We start from the raw sequence: 24,198 nt of genomic DNA on the forward strand, positions 1-24,198 counted from the left end.
GCCACGCCCAAATCGGAAGTACCAGGCAAAATTTATTGACGAAGAAGGTAGCTGGCTGCCGATCCCTGAAGCTACTAGCTATTGTTCTTTTTGTTCGCTAAATGAATAGCGTATGTAGCTAATCAGCTAGTAAACGAACACAGAAAAGAGACGCATCGTAGTTGCAGCTTGCAGCATTATCAAAATCGTCTCATGAGTGGACGCGTAGCTCTCCGGAAATCGCTTTCGACTGCTGCGTAAACTGACAGTCGACATTAGAATATGGAGCACATCCGAACTCCAAAGGTAGGGTGGAAATTAATTCGTTCGCTTGCTGCCTGTGTCAACTGGTAGTGACCAGCCTCAGCATCCGATCCGGTTCGAGGATTTCGATTCTGCTTTTGGAGCAGGAAACTTTTACACAACAGTGTGAAAAGTAGCCTACGGTGTTTTGCTGACAGCTTCTTTAATCAGACATTGCCAGTTAGCAATTACGTTAAGATCTCTAGCTTAGGTGGTCTGATTTCATTATTTTTTTATTTAGACCGGATCTTTTGTCACAGTCGGCCCAAACGTGCTTGCTATCATAGTTATCCAAGTTCGCCAACCTAACTGATTAGCAAACACTGACGTGCCAAGTGAAGTTAAGGTTAGGAAACATGATCAAATCGTAGCCGTCAGTGTGGTTGCAGAACAGGGTGTGGACATGAACAACCAGCATCCGCACTCAAATCTCTAGGATGAAGACACTAGCAGTAGCTATTGATTCGTTGGTACCTGCAATTATTGTGCAAATCGGCCGCAGCTATCGACAGCTAACATTAAGAGTCCGAGAACGTAGCTAACGTTAACTGGACAGCGGTGTAGCGGTGTGCCATACGATCTGCCTTTCTGTTGGCACACGCAATAACCTAGTTTCAGACTATTGCTGGTTCCCAGTTAGTCATGGCTTCCCTAAAAACGACAAAGTAATGTTAGTCTGCTTTCTAAATGTAAAATAAAAGGACCATGCGAGTATCAGATTAATTCACACACATAGTCTTTCATTTCATATCCGCAGCCTCAAGAACTAGATTTCGAATACACTTACTGTTAATACATTTTTCAAGCGGAAAGACTAAATGTGATGCTGTGCTGTAAAATATCATTTCCAGGGTATAAGTGACAGGCATTGCAAAACCAGTATTTCTAGGTAGCTAGGTAACAAGTGTCTGATCTGTGAAAAAAGCCCATTTGGATGTGGACTGTCTCTCTGGTAGCATTGGAAAGTCAATATGTGGGCATTTCCTTGTGTGTGAAGGCATCACAGAAGGTACCCACTAAACTGGTGGCAGATCCGAATGGAAACTCATGCATACTGGATGTTTACAGAATGCAGGACATCCAGATGCAAAACATAATTCCCTCATTGGTGAAATGGAGGATATGCTGTCAGCTAAAACATTAAATGAACAATAAATAAATGAATAAACAGAAATGCACCTTTATATACGACCAAATGAGCCTACTGAACAAGAGAGGGGGAAGAAGTGGCTGGAAGCAATCAAATGCTGTGGTCAAAGCAGTTAGGCCTAGTATTTGTTAACTCAACTTTTTTAGTCTACTGGTTGATGTCCTGTTAATCATTCAAGAACTCTTGCAGAGTTAATATTAAGAATTATCTAGCAAGCATAGCATTAAATGTTGACCCTGCTAGCTTTCCAGTTTGGTATTGTGTTTGGTATGGGCACTTACATTAATACTGTTTACTACATATCTAGCTGGGTAAATACTGTTCTGGATAGCATGCTGGCCAGTGTTATAAGTTAACATGCTAGATTGCTGAACTTAAATCTTCTACAACTTTACAGAATAATTAATTGGGCCTGTGTGGCCTATAGAACAGTAATACAAATACAATTCACCTGAGGATTTAAAAGCATCATTGAATCCAAACAAGACAGGTCCTTCTTAATTCCAGGCACCTTTCTTTATCCAAATGTCACAAAATTATGGTTGGTGCAGTGTTATTATCTATGAAATGGTACAATTCAAGCTAAATTCAGTATTTAATTAGATGGCTTTTTTGTTTTACCTAGAACATAGAACTTCAGACAAGCTTTGGAACGTGGAGCGTAATAGGATGTTCAGCTTTTCTGAGAAGGCTGGTTGCTTCTGTATTGTAGAAGTACAGTTCTAGTCCCGGATTATTTGCATTAGATTGAATACAGAAACGAAAGCTTTTATGAATTGTCCCATGTCTGCTGGCTTCTCCATTTGTCATAAATAACCCCCCACCTCACTAAACACTCTTCCATTGGAGAAAGAAGAGACAGAAACTTATTTGCTAGCAGAGTAAGTGTTTTTAAGTCTCATCTTGCATTGCTTCCACCACTGCAATGGCAACATTTCCTTTGTGAAGTAGAGACTGAGGTAGTGGTTAAGCTCATTGTCAAAGCTGGCCTGGAGTTTAGCTGTGTCTTCACGGGACCCAAAAGCCCTGTGTATTGGCTGTCTGCAAGACTTGGAGGGGCTGATCTTCTAACAGGGTTCAAGGAGAGTTGCAGGCACAAGATACTTTGTCTGCTCTGCCTTGTAGAACCATTTGGCCATTTAATCCCCCTCCTTCCGCAGCCCACATTGAGGATGATGTCCCATTGTCACTTTCATGGACTGTAATTTAAAAAAAAAATATTATATATATATATATACTGTATATATATATATATATATATATATATATATATATATATATATATATATGGACAAAGTTACTGTGACATCACCCACTGACTTTTCCATAAAATATGAACTTAAAATAAATCAGCACATGATGGGGAGACCCTATTGCAAATGCATGTTTTTGTGAGAAAAAATGAATGACTTTCAATGAATGACTGTATTTCAACCGCACATTGGTACCATTGATTTACACTGAAACAAGTGCCTGAAAGATCTATACTGGAGTCACCTGCACTGGCACTAGAGAGCACCATCTCTTATTAAGACCAGAAAGTGAGCTTCAAAAACGAAGCCTGGTCTTGCCAGTTGATAATTCTTTCCAGTGGTGCCAGTGTCTCAGTAAGTTTTGAGGTAATGTCCCACTGTGCTGCGGTCAAATATCATCTTTGCCTTCAAACGCAGAATGCACATTTCTGTTTAATCATCCTCTGCAACACATGAAGTGTAGAGCTCCAGCATATTGTGATAGGGAGGTTAATCTGCCCTGAAGAGGCCTTCATCTGTTTGACCGGGAGAAGAGTGCTCAAACTGAGATGCTGAACCGGAATGTCAAGGATGACTGACTCAAGAGGCTATTGTTGATGACAAGCTGCAGTGTGTGGACCTTGCAGCTGAAGTCTGGTATCTCTGCTGGTCTCATGCCTTGGAACATATTAGACCCCCTATTTATTTATGTGGATCTACATTAGCTGTTGCCTGCTTAGCAGCTACTGTTCCTGAAAGCACCACACGGCTAGTGCTGATACCCTAGTGCCCTAACATGACCTGAAGCGTCTTACTGATGTAGTAGTCACCTTTATGTGATATACTCATAGCCTTGCCATTCAGCACAACCTGGTCCAGTCAGTTTCAGGGAAGCTCAATTTGGGCTCATGTAGTGCCGTGTTTTTTAGCATCTCTTTGCAGAAGAATATCTTTTCTTTGACCCTGTACCACCTGGGTTTAGAGAGACCCATCAACTGCTGAAGACCAGTAACTGTGAGCGGCTGGTTGCATGTGGCCTTTACGCTTTGGTCTGAATCCTGCCATTTAGCCTGTTGACTGAAAAATCTGTGTATTTCTTTAATTCTTTACTACAGGCTTGTGGATGATTTTATTTCAGATGATTCCACATGTTAGTGGTATCTTTGGATTTAGATGTTGATGACAGTGTGCTTAAAGTTTTTGCACAAATACCACATGGCTTTTACAGGTGCTGCCTCAATGTACTAGTCTGAGGCTGTTGATCTGGCCCCCCCTGCAAAACTCCTGAATGCATTGATGGCGCTGCGTAGCCAGGATGCGATCTGTGCGGAGGTGGGCCACATCTCTGCATTGATGCTTTAGCTGCACTGATGATTTGGAGACATGGAAACATGCATACTTGCACACTTCTGCAAGAACAAATGCATTCCCTGTGACCTTTAATCATGACTAATAGCAAACTGCTGTTACTCGTTGTTTCAGACATTAAACCAGACCATTGGTAAGTCAATGGCTTAATCAGAGCTGATTAACTGAGTGCTCATCTAGGATGAGCGGTGGCATTTAGGGTGAGAGAAACCTTAATGTCTTGAACGGGTCATCCTGGCTGTCTCTACAGGGCCTGTCGCTTAGTGGTCTGTCCTCCAGTTCTCGAGGCCAAGAGTGGGGCCAGCCTTGGCAGAGTGCAGTCTGTGGTTGCTTAGTTGCAGACTGGTTCCTGGATACATAATCAAGTGCAGGGTTTCCCCCAGAAAAGTTGTTAGGCCTGGTGGCAAGTAGGCCTATCTTTTGACAGGGCCCGGTGCGGGCCGGCAGCCAAGTGTCTTTTTTGACGGGGGCAGCGACAGACTGATGGCAGCATTAAGGTAGGGCCCTATAGTTTTTGTGACAACAGAATCACGGACGGAATCACGGAATTGATAATTTAAAAAAGCTATAACACAGATTCCATAGGGCCGTACATTAAGTCAGTGCTAAAAGCTGACTGGAGAGTTGAAAATATGACTACGTAATGTGAATGTTGTTATAAATAAGTCATTTATTCAACACACATTCTAAAAAATCAACAATTATTTACAGCATAGCAGAGTCTTACAAAGAATCTGACAACAATGTACAGTCTTGGAATGCTGTGTTTTCAACAACAACAAAAGAAATTAAATTAAAATAAATAATATCAAGGTTTTTGGACTCTACCAAAAAATTGTATTCAAGTACTGATTGGCTACTGAATCTTACAACAAGCCTTGGAATGCTGGGCACATTTAAACATTTAAAAAACTGTCTTAGGTTTTTTGGCTTTTACAGTAGGCTACCTTTCCTCCTTGACATTATCCCTAAATGGCACCAAGGAAGTATCTGTGTTACTGACTGTTTGGCTAGCTAGCTAAGTTAGCTACATGACCACATTGTCATAAAATTTTTCCCGACCGTGAATACTGCCTGACTTGTTTACACTTTGTACAGATGTGGCTCCTGAATAAATCTCTCGTTGTTTCCGTCGCAGCACTTTAGACACAAGCAATATCGAAAACATCCTGAAATTTCTTCTTACCGTGAAGAGTGCCTGACCCTCGACCGTAGCGTTTTTTCCCCAAAGATGGTATTTCTAGATATAGCCTAATTTTCCCGCTGTGTTAATACATTTCTACGGTTGCAGGTCAGGCACTCTTCACCGTAAGAAGAAATTTTAGGATTTTCCCAAAATTGTGTCGAAAGTGCTGGGACGGAAACAACGATGGATTTACTCTGTAGCCACATCTGTCCAGAATGTAAACAAGTTAGGCAGTTTTCACGGTCGGGAAAAATTTTTTATGACACCGTTGGCGTGCACATCAATGTCATCAAGCTAACGTTATTAATAAACAAGTGAAGTTGTTATTTCGTTGGCGATTAAGTCATGTAATGTTACAATCTATATGTGAACATTACATTCATGCTACTAGTTTAACGTTACCTACACACTGCTTAAGTTAATATAAAAAGAATGTAGGCCTACTTACCATCGAGATGAAGTGATAACGCAGTTATCGAGGTTAGTTAGCCGACTAAATAAGAAATGGTGGCTTGCTTGGTAACGTTAGCTTGTGATAGTTGGAAGCGTCAAGTGTTGAATGCAGAGACTGTGAAAAGGTTGAATGTCACTCTACACACAATGAGGGTAAAGAACACTGATCTCAGACCTGGTGTTTTCCTATTGCGTTCACGTTTTAACCAACAGATGTCGCTGGTGAGCTTTTCAACCGAGCCACCCCACTGTAACTGTAGTTTAAAAACATCTTAAAAATACATTTAAAAAAGAAATAAATTCCCCGATGCTTAGGCCCGGCGGGGGGTCAACTTAGGCTGAAGTGTCTTTGCTGAGGGAGATTTGCAGAGAAGGAGAGAAATGTACATGTGAATTACAAAAAGGATTAACCACACAGATGGTGCTTGACAAATATGATGGGCTCTCTCTGCCTCAAGGCCCTCATCCTCTCTGATCTCCTCCTACTCCTCCTTCTCCACTTCTTCACCTGTCTGTCCTGTTCTGCTCAGTAAGTTGGATAGTGTGCTTATGTCAGACCAAGTTCACTGGTGCCGGGAGGATAAAGCAGGATTGATGAATAATAATAATGACTTGCATTTGTGTGGTGCTTTTGTCACACTCAAAGTACTTTACAGACACCAGAAATGTGAAGCAAGCACCTGGGTGATGCATGGGTGCCATTTGGCGCCAGATATGGCCCCATGTCATATGTGGATTTGATGGGCTCTTTAGTTCTTTGTTTTCTTTTAGAAAAATTGGCTCCGCCGCAATAGCACTTTAGTGCAAGGTGTTGTTTTTATTTACAGTGCTCAAAATTACAAAAAACCAAGTCCGAGGGGACCAGGGATTGGCATTCTCTGTGAAGCTCATAAACTCCAGTGGTTACTCGAGGTATTGCAGTTTTGTAAGGCTCATGCCAAAAAAACAAATTTTCCCATTGAAGTCCATTCAAAACTATGAATTTGCCCTGACCAAATTAAATTATTTTGAACAGAACTTATTATCTCTAAAATTTTGTCACATTGAACTAATTACACTCCAGGCACTGATTTTTGTTCTGATTCCCACAGAAGAAGATATAAGATTTATTTAATTCCAATTTGGTCCACATAGTTTTACGTCACAGTGCTCGTAACTGCTTAATCGAGCACACCTGCTCGTCTCATACATGAACGAATATGAGACTGTTACTGACTCATCGATGCAGAAAAGGGTTGAATTCAGAGTTGCTTGCACAGAACCAATATATGAGAATACGCAGAGTATTAAACCGTGACCTAGAATAACATGAATCCACTGCCATTATTGTTTTGATTATATTGTTATTTTGATATGTTAATATTACTAATAGTAATGTTACCTGCCATAATTTTCTTGTGTCCATTGTTCATGGTGATGACTCATGACAAATAAATATTTAGTAGCTAATAAAGCTAGGCATATGTGGCTCTTAAATTGAGATTCTATTATGCTGATTTCACAATATTATTTTGACTACATTCTCATTTTGATATTTCTACTAATAGCCTAATACCATTAAAATGTTATTAGTTGTAGTATTTCTTTCTTTGCATGATGATGGTGCTGATGGTGCTGATGATGACAATGTAATCACATGAAAAATAAATAGGCCAACATAAATTAAAAAATGAGAATAGCTATATATTTTCTCTTAAATTATCTTAATTAAGAATTCATCTAATTAAGATGAAGTGGTGTTGAAGATAATAAACATGTCATTTACAAAGATGACGATTGTATGAATATAATACATAAGCCTAATTTGACATTTGACTGATTTTACATAAATCTTTGCATTTTTCCCATTTATTTATTATTTCTTGTCTAACTCATAGTTCAATGCGCTCAGTAAGTTACGAAAGTTTGCCTGTGTGCTGAGATAAACCGACCATCACGTCAGTGGCTACAGCTTTTTGTAGAATACCACTGTTTTTGAATTCACTTCGCAGTTCCCTTTTAATTGTAGGCTACTACTCATTGCTTTTCTAAGGATATGAACATTAATTTTTCAGTGGATTTGTCATATCTTAGTGTGTATTATATGATTTTAAAAAGCACACAGACACAAAGCACAATTAACTGGGATGGTTTATAAGTGATTGGGTACATTTATCAGCACTAGGCAAAGACATCTTGAATAATTTTTACATGTACTGCTGAGATTGTCAGTACCCGAGTTCAGGATAGCATGACTAACAACATTACAGTATAGTAAATCATATCGAAAGGTTGTCGTTGCCCATATTATACTTTTTCCTGTAATTCAGGAAAAGTGTTTGTTGATAGAGTATGCGTTAAATAGGAGTGCGGCCGCTGATGACAGAGCTCTCTGTCACACTCATCCCACTACACCTGATCAGGATGAAGGGAATACCTGTACACTGTATTACATGCCCCCAAAACAAACGTTAATGGCACCTACAACGGTCTTTGTCCGGAGCTAGATAGCTTTACACCTGACAGAGGACATTGTCTGTTGAAATATTGTTGTCACCTTTTGATTTGTTTTGGGGATGTGTAAAGCAGTGTCCCCTCATCTTCTTCCCCTTCCTCATTCAGTTCAATTCTCTCGATCTTCCCCCGATTTCTCTGTGCCAGCCCACTCCTTTCCTCATTCCTGTCCCTGTTATCACCATCTTCTGAACTCCCTCTGCTCCGCCCATCTGTTATTATCCTCCTCTTTCCCTCTGCTCCTTACTTTCCTCTTCCTCCTATTTAACTTCTAAAGTCATTTTTGTCAGTTTAAACAATCAGCCTGTTAACAGCATTAGACCGAGTGGACACCTGGCATTGAGAGCAGTAGAATGTAGCCAGCGAACGATTAGCTGAGCAACATTTTGGTCTTTTCGCAAGTAGAGAGAGAGCCAAATGAACAAATATTTTGAATGGACAGAGCCAAAAGATGTGGCCCAAGCTTCTGGCCATATTGTATGATAGTGTATGAGCTCTATGCACAAGTGTAAAAACAGGCTCATTCAGAAGCAAGAGTTAACATTTCAAAATGGGGAATAAGTTAGATTTTCAGCACACACGTGATTACTATGGATGCACCGAAATGAAAATTCTTGGCCGAAACCGAAAATAAGGAAATACTTGGCTGAATACCGAATACCGGTATTTTCTCATTTATTTTCCCATTTGTACCATTGCATAAATTTAATCAGTTTTGCTTTTGATTTAAGCTTTTCGACGACAAAACTAAATTACAAAACGACATGGTGATGAAAAAACTTTTATTAGTCTATTTCAGTCCTTTCCAGCAGACATTATACTAAAAAAGCACAATAACTGGGGTAATGAACATAGAGGGCAGGGAGTGTTCCACAGAAAGCTGATATACTAGTATAATATTCAGTAAAAATCTTTTTGGGAGGTAATTCAAGATCTTTATTATTTTCCTTTGTACAATACAAGAATACAATAACTAAAAAATCAAATAAACGGAGAAAACACGCATCATTCAACCAACATGATTTCCAACAACAAATGTTCACCTGTAGCCTGTGGAATATATATTTCATTTCTACCAAATGTAATTTCAAAAGATAAGTCAGTGCCAACTGTTGACGAATCAAGGGAAATGTAAAATACCTAATAACTGTACAAATAGGCTACTAGCTGCATGCTGAGAGTATTAGCCATTCTAAATGCACAAAAAAGGCGCTGTTTGAAATGAAAGTCAAAATGAAAGTGCACGCGAGACGTGCGTGCACGGACAGGGGAATCAGTTTGCTTCAAGGATACTGAATTTGCTACAACATCAGCACTGTTTGAACGCATCATCAATAGCCGCAGGAGAGCAATGAAACAGTATCACATTTATTTATATACCTTTGTTACAATAAAAAAAATTTTTAAAAACACACACACATTCAGTCAAAATCTTCGGCATTTTCACTCTTTCGGTCAAATTCCAAATGTGTAATTTTTTGCTATTTTCGGCCGAATATTTTCGGTGACCGAAATTTCGGTGCACCCCTAGTGATTACATATAAAAAAGATAGCACGAGGGCTGTCAAAAGCAAAAAGTTGTTTTTTTTCCCTATTCAAAATGTATTCAAATATCGAATATAAATTTGACAGCACTATCTTTTTTTTTTTTGTCGATACAGGAGTAATGTCAGGAGCAGAGGGTGGTGATTGGTCAGAATCTCTTGTACCCACACAACTGTACTTGCAATCACTTTCATAAACTAAATTTAATAACAATAACACTTTTATTAGGGTCTTACAGCCAAGCACAACCTCAGCCTGTGTATCAAAGGAAAGAACCTCCTGCACCTGTACCAGTGACCATTGCAGGTTTTTTTTACGTTGCTAGATTGTAATATGTGATGTGATGCGATACTTGCCTAGTCTGTGCTATTAATGAGGAAGTGCACTGTAAGAATGAGAGGATAATATGACACAACGCAGCTTAAGCAGAGGCCGCAGTGTGTGGCGTTGCTAAGAGTCTGTTTGACTGACATTGCCGGGCCAACAGGTGCCCTTTGTCCCCAGGTATGCTGATGATTGACAACTGGTACTGTTTGCTCTTTCAGGTTGAGCAGGTGAAGCTCCAGGACAGGTTCAGTAATAAGTGCACCACAGGAGACCTACACCTGACTGCCACCCACCTCATCTTCGTGGAGAGCACATCAGCAAATGCACAGGAGATTTGGGTAAGTGTGTGTGTGCATATGTGTTTGAGTGTGATTGAAAGAGAAAATGTGCCTTCACAGTGCTATGGTTTCAGAGAGAGGAGGCTCTCTGAAGAAAAGCTGGGCTGGGATGACCTGGTTTTTGACTGGTGCAGTTGTGACGTTTTAATGTAGAATGCAACACAGACTCAGAGATAGGTCCCCCTTGTAAGCAGATGCTCTGCCTCCAAAGAGGCTGTAAACCATGGGAACAGGGGTTATTGGTGCCGCACAGTGATAGCCTCAGCCTGTGGCTGCCAGTTGGCAGGGTTGCCATGGTAATGTTAAGACAACCAAATTGACTTCTGATAGCGAGAAGAGGACCTAAAAGGTCAGGCTGGTGTCTTGTCATCAACAGTAGCCCTGCTCCTTGGTGCAGCAGCTTCACTCTTTTATGGGGAAGGTCACCGGAGAGTGAAGCTGTTGTTCCCTCTACCCCCCTCCCCGTTTAGAATGGCTTATGCCCTAATTATTCTCTAATTTTTCTATTTTTTTTCCTGAGACTATAGCCACTCAGCTGGTACTTCCCAGCTCCCCCATGCACGCACACGCACACACACACACTTCTGCACACACATTACATTACATTACATTACAGGCATTTAGCAGACACTCTTATCCAGAGCGACTTACACAACTTTTACATAGCATTTTTTTACATTGTATCCATTTATACAGCTGGATATATACTGAAGCAATTTCGGTTAAGTACCTTGCTCAAGGGTACAACAGCAGTGTCCTACCCGGGAATCGAACCTGCGACCTTTCGGTTACAAGTCTAGTTCCCTACCCACTGTGCTACACACAGAGACATTATGCGCCCTTCAACTTATATATGATGTCTCCGCCCTGATTTCTGGTCAGGGATTTTCCCCCAGTGACTGCCGGGCCTGTCCCCCACCATGGTAGTCCTTCAGGGTCAGCTGTCTGGTGTTTGTTTGTTAGTGGTACCCCAACCCTGTTCCTGGAGATCTACTGTCCTGTAGGTTTTCAGTTCATCCCTAATTTGGCACACCTAATTCTACTAATTAGCAGCTCATCAAGATATCTTGCTGTTGAATGAGATGGGCTTTGTTAGGGTTACAGTGACAATCTACAGGATGGTAGATCTCCAGGAACAGGGTTGGGAATCACTGGTTTAGGTGTTCACAACAGAGGGCGACCGGTGAATTTACAGTGGCATCATTCCTGGTGCTATCTGAATGCATTTTGTTCACTCATGTCCTGCTACAGTCGGGAGGAATGAGACTTATAATAGGAAGTGCTGCAGGTATTCATCCAGGGTGTTGAAAACAGGCTCTGCTAGCTGTCAATTGAGGACAATTGGTGATTTACTGCTATATAGTGTAATATTGCCCTGAGAGAGCAAAGTACTCAAACACACACCTTTCATGGTTGGGTTAAGTTAAATGCAACCCAGCTAGCCCAAAATATTGCAAACTCTTACAATGTTGCAGGAAGGTCTTCAGGTTGTGGCGAATAACATTGTTCTTTTTTCTGCCAACTCCTTCCAACCACAACTTTTCTGCTGTGCTGTAAATAGGTCCAGCTCATACTTACCCTTTTTTCCCTTTGCATGAAGTGCACCTAAAGCCGCGTTTCCACCGCAGGAACTTTACCCCGGAACTAGGAACCTTTTGAGGAACTCAGTGCGTTCGACCGCAGGAACTAGGGTCTAAATTTAGTTCCGGGGGCTTTTATTTTCCTGCTCGGGGGGTAGTACTTTCCAAAAGTACAGGAACCTTTCGGGTGGAGCTTGCAGCGCTGAACATTTCTGATTGGTCGAGTACTCGCAGCATTTTTTTTTGTTTATTTCAACCGCCATTTTAAAAAAACCTGCAGCCGCAAACCAGTTTGTTTTCATAATAACTTGAATTCAAACTTGTATGTTTTGCGGCGCAGTAGCCTACTTTTGGTTATAGCCTGCCAACGTCTTGGAATTATAACGTGTGCTCTTCTGTTCTTTTCTTGCTTTAGTATTCATTTTATAAAATGCTAAGCATTCGTGCTGGGACAGCATATTAAGTACCAAAACATTCAAACGGTTTAATTCGGTTGCTGAATATTTTCTTCCGGATTTTCTTTGTTAGCCCGTTGTAATTGACTCAAAACATTTGATACAGTTATGTGAGGTATGCGGTAGTTATGCGTAATTTACATTGGTGATACAGTAAAAGCAAACTGGAAATCACCTTCCAAACTTTTTGTCAGGGTAAAATAACAGGTTAATTCTAGTAATCGTCCCTTTTGCTTTTTCAGACTGCCGTAATTTTACTCTGCCATTCTTCAATTCCACAAAAAGACCAGGAAGACTATGGACTAATTTATGGTGCATGGTTCACATCTGGAGGGCACACTTCGCTGTTCGGCTAGCAGTAACTTTGAAGGAAAGCAAACGGTGGCTGTACCACTGCTAATTTAAATTTTCACGCAAGTCCGAGTTTTCGTTCTATTCTTGTCATTTTGCGATTAGCCTATATGGAATTGACGATGAGAAAGTAATCAATTCAACAGCAAATTGTTTACAACGTGTGCATGTTTTCTGCTGTTGTTGCCAGTTATTTGTGGAATGTGAATGCATTCTGTCGCCTCTGTCAGGGTAGGGCGCGGGAATGGACCCAAACGCAGAGTGCAAAAAACAAAACTCCAACGGGTAGAAAGAACAAAGGCTTTACTTAGAAGGGGAACAAAGGGAACAGAACGCCTCGCAGGGCGGTTTAACAAACACAACGAAAATCCTCAAAAAAGCGGGAAAACAAAAATACAAAAATTCCAAAAAACGTAGAGAACCGAGTTGGCAGGGAACAGGGAACAGGCAACAGGCAACGGGAAGGCAAGGAAACCGGCAACAAGCAAGTAAGCAAAAAACAAGCAGGTAGGCAACAGGCAGGCAAAAACACGCAAGGATCCAGCACCTGAGTCAGGGAAAATGGAGACTTAAATAGAACTGACGCAGACGAGACACAGGAGGGCACAATGAACAATCAGGCCACAGAGAGGGAAGGGAACACGAGACAATAAGCAACTAATAATGGAATAATGGGAAACAATAAAACAATTAAACAAGACACAAATCAGAGGTGCCGCCATCTGGCGGCCCAACCAGGAATGACAGGGGGAAGACACAGAACCCTGACGTCCCAGGAGGCCGACCCTGGGAGGGGGTGAACTGGAGGGTGGGAGCAGGGAACAGAACTCAGGACAGGAGCACCGACAGAAACAGGACTCAGGACTGGACAGAACTCAGGAACTCAGGACAGGACTCAGGGCTGGACAGAACTCGGGCGACAGGAGACTCAGGGCTGGACAGGACTCGGGCGACAGGAGACTCAGGGCTGGGCAGGACTCGGGCGATTAAACAAGACACAAAGCAGAGGTGCCGCCATCTGGCGGCCCAACCAGGAATGACAGGGGGAAGACACAGAACCCTGACAGCCTCGGATGTCAAGACATGAAAGTGAATGTTCGCATAAAAACATAATGAATGTGTTTGAGAGGATATATGAAACAGTTACAATCTGACTGTTGGCCTGTTATATCCTATTTGTTGCATAACAACGGTCCAGGTTCAACTACCAATGACAGTTTTGCTTGACAACGGTAAAATATGCCCAAACGGCTGCAGAAGAATATTTCAATAATAATATTTCGATAAAAATCAATAAATACAAAAGTAACCATATATAGTCATTGTTGGTAACCCGTTGTATATAAGTGGAATAAACCCCTCCGGGCTGTCCCGGTTATTAGAAAATAATTTAGGCTACTTCGGTGGTAGTATGGGGTTACAGAAGAAATCATACGACAGATGGACCGACGACAACGTTGCTTTTTCATACGTCAGTGGGCTAATTTGCCTAATCTTCGCGGGACTTTAGACCGTGGTGGAAACGCAGACAACAATGGGCTGAAGGAAGCTTTTAGTTCCTTGAAAAGTAGTTCCTGGGACTAAAGTTCCGGGTACTTTTGGTGGAAATGCGGCTTATGGTGGGTGTTCAGCAGTGAGCTGACAATTGTGGAGCGGAAAACTTATTGGTCTCAACCTGTTTTCAGTCATTTTCCTTGATTATCAATACAGTGATTAATTCACAAAATACTCAGTTCCATCAGATATTGCCAGCTCTCCGAAATGAGGCCGTTTAGTGAGTAACAAAATTATTATTATCAACTTATTTTATCAACCTTATATGTGGATACATGTAAACCTCTTCCTTCTCTACACTCACACTAAGAGAATATTTGTGGCAAAAATCTGCAATTCTCAGATTTTAAACAATCTTGAAGGACAGGTTTTGTTATGGTTATGCTGAAAGCTAATGTGGTAGTTAACAGCGTGGTGTATCTTATTTGCTGAATGTGATGAAAACAAAAAAATTGATTTTTCTAAATTGAATTATCATATAATCTCCCTAACACAATGTGATGAAGCGGTGTGTTACTTGCCAATTGGTTAGTCACATCACTGGGAGGCTTGTTAATCAAGGAAAATTAATGAAAAAAGGATGAGACCAATGATCAATTCAAAGGGAAGTTTTTTGCCCCACCAATTTTCAGTTCACCAGCCACCGCTGGTATTCAGGTCACGAGACCATGCCCAAAACTCTGGTTCCTGGGGTGTGGGAGAGCTTCACGCTTCTGGGATTAGCTGACCACAAATCACTCAGGCCATGGCATTACACATGCAAATTTGTGCTTAGAGGTGTCGCCAAGAGTTCCATGAAAGGACAGAGCTCATTTGGTATGCAGATGGCGGCTTCTGTTATTCGGGTCACGTGCCATTGTTTGTTGGCATTTTCCGCACTGCCATACTAAAGGAATTTCTGCGGATGCTTGGGCGTGATATAAACTGGAGAAAAATATTGTGTCGTGCGAGCGTACGCTGTGGCTGACTGACAGGTGCAGGTATGATGCTGGTTTCAGTGTCTGCTCCACAGTAGTGCTACGCTAGAGCCCTCTCCTCAGGGCCTGAGATTCTGGGTAAGGTCTTCTGGGTAACTCCAGACTACGGGGCGGAGCGCTGCCGCTTCTTTCTTTTTAGAAAGGGCTAATTCCTTTAAGCAGAGTGGCCTATCTCAGTTTATTACTTTTCACCCCCTTCCACCACCATTCCTGTTTTTATCTTTTTTTGATTTCTATCTTTTTCATTTTTGTTTCAGTTTTTCTTTTTTAGCTACTCGCACGTCTACTGACGTGCAGAATTCATTTAAATTCGATAGTGTGACAGTTATTCAGCATGTCTACAGAGAAACATTTTGAGGTAATAAGTGAAACGTTTCACAAGTCGGTAAAATTAGTGGGTAAGTTATTTCCTATGGACCCCTCTCTCCTAGGACACAAGCAGTCCCTTGAAAATTTCTCCCCAATTTTATATTTTTTCAGATTTTTTTTTCTGCCATTTTTTCTCATCTGTTGCTGTTTTAGTTGAACTAAGATTGCGCCATAGCTGTTTAAATCCTCCACAGGCACACACCTATGGTGTGTAAACAATGCAAAGGTTGCTGGGAGACATAGTTTCTTATCTTGTGCCTATTATGCCACACTGCTCTACAAAACAACCAGGTTTGGCAGGCAGTTTGGAAAATGTAGGTCAGGTGAAGCTTTGCACACATGCTTGTTTTCATGAAAGGCCACAGTAATTGCATCAGCGCTGGTTGAGTGGAGGAGGTACATAGTTACATAAAGCCCAGATTTTCATGTGACTCTGTGGTTCCTGCATAATCCAGCTAAAGCCGCGTTTCCACCCAAAGTACCCGGAACTTAAGTCCCAGGAACTACTTTTCAAGGAACTAAAAGGTTCTTTCAGCCCATTGTTGTCTGCGTTTCCACCGCGGTCTAAAGTCCCGCAAAGATTAGGCAAATTAGTCCATTGACGTATGAAAAAGCGACATCGTCGTCGGTCCATCTGTCGTATGATTTCTTCTGTAACCCTATAGCCTAAGCTACTACCACCGAAGAAGCCTACATTATTTTCTAATAACCGGGACAGCCCGGAGGGGTTTATTCCACTTATACAACGGGTTACTGACTATATATGGTTACTTTAGTATTTATTGACTTTCATCGACTTAATCAACTGAAATTGAAATATTCTTCCGTGGCCGTTTGGGCATATTTTACTGTTGTCAAGCAAAACTCTCGTTAGTAGTTCGACTTGGACCGTTGTTATGCAACAAATAGGATATAACAGGCCAACAGTCAGATTGTAACTGTTTTATATATCCTCTCAAACACATTCATTATGTTTTTATGCGAACATTCACTTTCATGTCTTGACATCCGAGGTGACAGAATGCATTCACATTCCACAAATAACTGGCAACAGAAGAAAACATGCACATGTCGTAAACAATTTGCTGTTGAATTGATTACTTCAACTCTCATCGTCAATTCCATATAGGCTAATCGCAAAACAGCAAGAATAAATAGAATGAAAACTCGGACTTGCGTGAAAATTTAAATTAGCAATGGTACAGCCACCGTTTGATTTCTTTCACAGTTGCTGCTAGCGGAGCAGCGAAGTGTGCCCTCTCCAGATGCGAACCATGCACCATAAATTAGTCCATAGTCTTCCTGGTCTTTTTATGGAATTGAAGAATCACAGAGTAAAATTATGGCAGTCTGAAAAAGCAAAAGGGACGATTACTAGAATTAACCTGTTATTTTTCCCTGACAAAAAGTGCGGAAGGTGATTTCCAGTTTGCTTTTACTGTATCACCAATGTAAATTACGCAGAATTACCGCATACCTGACATAACTGTATCAAACGTTTTGAGTCAATTATAACGGGCTAACAAAGAAAATTCGGAAGAAAATATTCAGCAACCGAATTAAACCGTTTGAATGTTTTGGTATGTAATATGCTGTCCCAGCACGAATGCTTAACATTTTATAAAACGAATAGCCTACTAAAGCAAGAAAAGGACAGAAGAGCACACGTTATAATTCCAAGACGTTGGCAGGCTATAACCAAAAGTAGGCTACTGCGCCGCATAACATACAGGTTTGAATTCAAGTTAATATGAAATTAAATTGGTTTGCGGCTGCAGATTTTTAAAAATGGCGGTTGAAGAGGAGAGGTGTGTTTCTTATTAGATAAGTTTACAGATTTTTAGGGTCCTGGAAGAAAAGTGCTTTGTAGATGCCAATTGTCATTATTTTGGGTCATAGATTAGAAACTTACCTGGCAATTAGGTGATGTGAGCATCACCTAAAAATGACACAAATGTGATGTCTCTATTCAGGCTGGATATAAATGTGATGTGAATGTGTAGTTGCGGCGTTCTTGTGATATTGATATGACGTGCATGTTTGCATAGTTGTATGTAGGCCTAATTAGTTTTTTTTTTGCGTGGGTGGGGTGTCATTGGCTTGAGCACACTGATGTGTGTGGTGACAGTAGACATGCTGTGGATGCAGTGCGTATGTTTGTTTTTTGGATGCAGTGAGGATGTTTGTTTTGTAGATGCAGTGCGGATGCTTGTTTTGTGGATGTAGTGCAGATGTTGGTTTTGTGGATGCAGGGCAGATATTGGTTTTGTGGATGCAGTGAGGATGTTTGTTTTGTGGATGTAGTGCAGATGTTGATTTTGTGGATGCAGGGCAGATATTGGTTTTGTGGAAGCAGTGCGGATGCTTTGTGTATGCAGGGCGGATGTTTGTTTTGTGGAAGCAGTGCGGATGTTTGTTTTGTAGATGCAGTGCTGATGTTTTATGGAAGCAGTGCGGATGTTTGTTTTGTAGATGCAGTGCTGATGTTTTGTGGATGCAGTGCGGATGTTTGTTTTGTGGAAGCAGTGCGGATGTTTGTTTTGTGGATGCAGGGCAGATGTTGGTTTTGTGGATGCAGGACAGATGTTGGTTTTGTAGATGCAGGGCGGATGTTTGTTTTGTAGCCTAGATGCAGTGCGGATGTTTGTTCTGTGGATGCAGTGCAGATATTTGTTTTGTGGATGCAGTGCGGATGTTTGTTCTGTGGATACAATGCAGATATTTGTTTTGTGGATGCAGGGCGGATGTTTGTTGTTATGCTGTCTGGGTGTGATGTAGTTGCAGTGTGTGGACAATTATGTGAAAGTAGCATGATGGATATCATGTGCAGCTTTGCATGGATGTGATGGTGAATATGGCATGCCCAGCATCTAAAATCCCTACCTCCTCCCCTTCCTTGTAGATCCTGCACCACCACATCACCTCGGTGGAGAAGCTGCCTCTCACCGCCAGTGGCTGCCCCCTGGTCATCCAGTGCCGGAATTTTCGGGTGGTGCACTTTGTGGTGCCGCGGGAGAGGGACTGCCATGACGTCTACAGCTCGCTGCTCCAGCTGCTGCGGCCAGGTGAGTCGCGCCCCGTCCTGCCAGGTGCTGATGGAGATGCCGGGGGGGGGGGGGGGGGCAATGGCGATGTGCCTAATTTGATTTAATAGTGTGTGCGCCTGCTTTGGTGCTCTGACAAAGGCACTGCCGTGTGAGCCTCCTCCTGCTTCTGCATTGGTCCATTGCCAACTTGAGCTTATAGTATGCCACATTCTGACCCCATTTCAACAGACAGAATTCATAAACAACTTCACATATCCACACAATAAAGCCCCAAATTAAGGGGATTTAGCATTTTCTCCTTCTACTTATTCTTCTTCTTCTTTTTCCTGCCACAAATGCTCCTAGCCCACAAAGAATATGTCTCTAGATTGGTCATTGTACATATATCAACCAATAAAAACATTCGATGCAAACACAAAATGAACATGTATACAAGTCCACATGTTTAAAACAGTACAACTTTGCAGCTCTGATGTCTACTTCCCTCGTAGCCTAGTGCCTTTGCCTTTTGGAACTGTTTACATGACTCATAAAAACACAGGGCCAAGTGACTTGAAACAATTTAGGAAACATTGGGTAGCGTTGCTTTGGATTACAGCTTCTTTAATTTTGGTGAGGCAAGATAGCCTATATTGTTTGTAGTACAGTAACATGGCGTCATTTCGATATCAATACTTTTAATGGCAGGCCTAGATTTTTGCCAGTTTGAATGACTTAGGCCTATAGACAGTGCTTTGTATGTCTGAGTAATTAGGCTTTTTTTTTTTACATTGAAAACATGTTTTTCATGAGATTAACATGATCCTCCGTGAACTCTTATTGGGCAATAAATGCCTAAAAACAGTCTCAATCATCTTCAGTTTAAAGGATCGTGCAGTTTTAAATGTAACATTTTAAGCTAATTATGCAAGTGCCTTGGTGACTAGTGGGAGTGAAATGTAAAATATTTAAATATTGGTAAATTGGTAAATCACTTGTTACCAACAAGCAGTTTTTAGTGAGGTCTGCAGCTTTTTTGTTCTTCCCTCTATGATATGATTGGTCAGCCTGGCAGCCATGCAGAGGAAGTGATAGGTCAGCAAAATATCCTGTCAAGTGCCTGTTTTCCAGCTTTACCAGTGGCCTGTCTGGTGCTGGTCTGGTTATAACCTCCTATCAGTGACTACACTGGCTGCCCTGGAGGCTGGTTGGAAAACAGTGTAGTGAGGGGAACAGGTTTATGCGAAGGCTGTTGTGACGCTATAAATAGATCTGTGCTCAGCATTTTGCAAAAATGTATAATTAGCAGTTGACGTAGTGCTAGACCATTTATAATATTAGTTTGCACTAGTTTTTAGTTTGAACTGTTTTTCTTGCGTACTATGTCTCCCTTGTACAGGCTGAGGTTTTGTCAGGTGACACTGCTTGCTTCTGGCTCGATTTGGTTCTGGCACATTTCGGCCTGTTTCTGTTAAGGCCCGACTCTATGAAGCTGAGAGGAATGCTTGCGTGTGACTCAGCTGTGAGTCGGTCCTCTGCAATGCCCTTTCCCTGTCCACAGTGTCGTACGACGAGCTGTACGCCTTCTCCTACAACCCCAAGCAGAACGACCAGCAGCGCGAGGAGGGCTGGCAGGTGATTGACCTTGCTGCGGAGTTTGAGCGCATGGGCGTGCCCTGCGACCAGTGGCAGCTGACCGACGTCAACAGGGACTACAAGGTGGGCATGGCATCAGGAGGGCTACTCGGCAGGCTGTGACACAGACCTGACTTGCCTTGTGCTTTGCCTGTTCTTTATGGTTATACACAAAACATTGTCCATGCATTCTACTCGCACTGTACCACACCCTCTACCCGGGCTGTACACGCTGAACATGCGTTCCACACACTCTACTCGGGCTGAACACACTGAACACGCATTCCACACACTCTACTCAAGCTGTACACAATGAACAAGCATTCCACACACTCTACTGGGGCTGTACACACTGAACATGTGTTCCACACACTCTACTCGGGCTGTACACACTGAACACACGTTCGACACACTCTACTCACACTGCACACACTGAACACGCGTTCCACACACTCCATCAGGCTGTACACACTGAACACGCATTCCACACACTCTACTCAGGCTGTACACACTGAATACGAGTTCCACACACTCTACTCCTGCTGTAATCACTGAACACGCATTTCACACACTCTACTCAGGCTGTACACACTGAACAAGCGTTCCACACACTCTACTCAGGCTGTACACACTGAACACGCGTTCCACACACTCTACTCCGGCTGTACTCACTGAACACGCGTTCCACACACTCTACTCAGGCTGTACTCACTGAACACGCGTTCCACACACTCTACTCAGAGTGTACACACTGAACACATGTTCCACACACTCTACTCAGGCTGTACACACTGAACATGCGTTCCACACACTCTACTCAGGCTGTACACACTGAACACGCGTTCCACACACTCTACTCAGGCTGTACACACTGAACACACATTCCGCACACTCTACTCAGGCTGTACACACTGAACACGCGTTCCACACACTCTACTCATGCTGTACACACTGAACACATGTTCCGCCACTCTAGTCAGGCTGTACACACTGAACACACGTTTCACATGGTCTACTCACAGTGTACACACTGAATACAAGTTCCACACACTCTACTCTTGCTGTACTCATTGAACACGCGTTTCACACACTATTCCTGCTGTACTCACTGAACACACACTCCGCACACTGTACTTTTGCTGTACACACTGAACACACGTTCCACACACTCTACTTGCAGTGTACACACTGAACACATGTTCCACACACTGTACTCTTGCTGTACTCACTGAACACGCGTTCCACACACTATACTCCTTCTGTACTCACTGAACACACACTCCGCACACTGTACTTTTGCTGTACACACTGAACACATGTTCCACACACTCTACTTGCAGCGTACAAACTGAACACACGCTCCACACACTGTAATTTTGCTGTACACACTGAACACGTGTTACACACACTCTACTTGCAGCGTACAAACTGAACACACGCTCCGCACACTGTAATTTTGCTGTACACACTTAACACTTGTTCCACACATTCTTCTCTGGTTGTACACACTGAACACACGGTCCGCACACTCTACTCCTGCTGTACACACTGAACATGCATTTCACACACTCTACTCACAGTGTACACACTGAACACACATTCCACACATGCTACTCCTGCTGTACACACTGAACACTTGTTCCACATGCTCTACTCAGTGTACACACTGAACACGCGTTCCACACACTATGCAAACCTACACATGTAGATTTACCTGTCTGTTGAGAATTAACATTTACCGCTATATACCTGTGTGTGCAGGTGTGTGAGACATACCCTCGGGACCTGTACGTGCCTATCACTGCCAGTAAACCCATCATTGTGGGGAGCTCCAAATTCAGAAGCAAAGGCCGCTTCCCTGTCCTGACATACTTCTACCAGGACAAGAAGGTATGCTGGTACCGAGAGAGGCCGATTATAAAGGAATCTTATGTGCAACATGCACAGTACCTGTACAACACACACCCTCACATACAAAACACGCAGTATCCACAACATATGTACACGCATACACTCACACATAAACATGCATTCTCATCCACATATTGGTATGTACAGACACAGAAACATTTTCAGATAGACCAGTTTACTTCTGCATTGCGCAAATAATTCTATTGACAAAGCAGCCGGTATGTGCTAACAGGCCCCACCCCTTTTTAGTCATTTACAGTTGCACCAACATTATCAGTTGCAACACCACCGTTGACAGCCTATCAGCAGCACGACCATGCTGCTTCCATCTGATCAATAAAAACAATGGATTGCCATGATCACACAGAAGCTGCAAGGCCTTGCTGTTGATTGCTGTCACCAGTGTTCAACAGATACAAGTGTTTTTTATGAGAAAAATAAAAGACAAAATGAAAACCATGGCATATGATAATCCAGGGTTTTGCTGGAATGAAAAGGGTCATTAATGCTCCCCATCAGGGTTAATGTCATTTTAGGCCATATCGCACAGCACTAACTTGCTGTCATCCCACTCATTAAACAGCTAACATTTTTTATCAGGTGTGGCATGACCGGCTAATTTTGAGTCATTTTGGGTTTTATATATGGCTTTGAACAGGAGAATTTCAACTTCCTTCAAATATTCTGCAATATACACCAATTCAAATCATAACTGTAACCAAAGCATGTTTTTGAGAAAAAATGCCACGCCATTCAACAGTTTTGTGTCTGATGTGTCTAATTTGACAAAGATAACATTTCTGTACAAACAACAACAAGCTGTTGCAACTTCTGACTCATTACATTACAGGCATTTAGCAGACACTCTTATCCAGAGCGACGTACAACAAGTGCATCAGTTCAAGGTGCAGAGGTGCAGAAAAAACACACTAGAGTGAAGTAAAGATCGTAGTGCCAGAAGTGACCACATAGATCAGGACTCCAACCCTGTAGGGTAACCTGTTCAGCAAACAAACAAACAATCCTGCCAAGTACAAACTAGCACTGAAATCACATTTGCCTAATCAGAATCAGACAAAAAACAATCCTGCCAAATAAAAACTAACGTGATCGCATTAGCCTAACTAGGTACATTGAGCTAAACTAGAGGCTAGGGAGGGGTGGGGAGAGGTGCAGCCTGAAGAGATGAGTCTTTAGTCTGCGCTTGAAGGTAGTCAGATTCTCTGCTGTTCTGACCGCCATGGGGAGGTCATTCCACCAGCGAGGGGCCAGGACAGACAGCAGACGCGAGCGGGAAGTACAGACACAAAGAGGGGGAGGTGCCAAGTGTCCAGAGGTGGCAGAATGGAGAGGTCTGGCTGGTGTGTAGGGTCTGATGATCCTCTGGATGTATCCTGGTGCTGACCCCTTAGCTGCCTGGTATGCAAGCACCAAAGTCTTAAATTTGATGCGAGCCATAACAGGCAGACAGTGGAGGTCAGTGAGCAGGGGGGTGACATGGGAATGTCTGGGGAGGTTGAAGACCAGACGCGCTGCAGCATTCTGGATGAGCTGCAGGGGTCTGATGGCGGATGCTGGCAGACCAGCCAGCAGCGAGTTGCAGTAGTCCAGGCGGGACAGGACCATCGCTTGAACCAGGAGCTGGGTTGCGTAGGTGGTGAGGAAGGGGCGGATTCTCCGGATGTTGTACAGGAAGAACCTGCACGTTCGACTCACTGCCGTGATGTTCTGAGAGAGGGACAGTCTGTTGTCCATCATCACTCTGAGGTTTTTTGCAGTGGGTGATGATGACACCACGGTGTCCCCTAGGGAAATGGAAGAGTCAAGGAGGTTAGAGGATGGAGCAGGGATGAAGATCATCTCTGTTTTACCTGGGTTCAGCTTAAGATGGTGGCTCTGGATGTCCCTCAGGCAAGCAGAGATGCGAGCGGAGACCTGTGTGTTAGAGGGGGGAAAGGAGAGAAAG

At 42.5% G+C, this 24,198-nt stretch overlaps 1 protein-coding gene across 1 annotated transcript in view; it reads left to right on the forward strand.

Moving 5' to 3' along the window:
* Positions 1-24,198, forward strand: part of mtmr6 (myotubularin related protein 6) — a 47,733-nt gene continuing 23,535 nt past the window's right edge. Inside the window, exons 1-5 of the mRNA XM_035414238.1 lie at positions 1-285; positions 10,255-10,374; positions 18,563-18,725; positions 20,248-20,405; positions 22,083-22,211. Coding sequence (XP_035270129.1) covers positions 262-285; positions 10,255-10,374; positions 18,563-18,725; positions 20,248-20,405; positions 22,083-22,211 — 594 coding nt within the window. The 5' untranslated portion in view covers positions 1-261. The remainder of the gene's footprint in view (positions 286-10,254; positions 10,375-18,562; positions 18,726-20,247; positions 20,406-22,082; positions 22,212-24,198) is intronic.

Source organism: Anguilla anguilla, chromosome 4, assembly GCF_013347855.1.
Source record: "Anguilla anguilla isolate fAngAng1 chromosome 4, fAngAng1.pri, whole genome shotgun sequence".
NCBI lineage: Eukaryota > Metazoa > Chordata > Actinopteri > Anguilliformes > Anguillidae > Anguilla > Anguilla anguilla.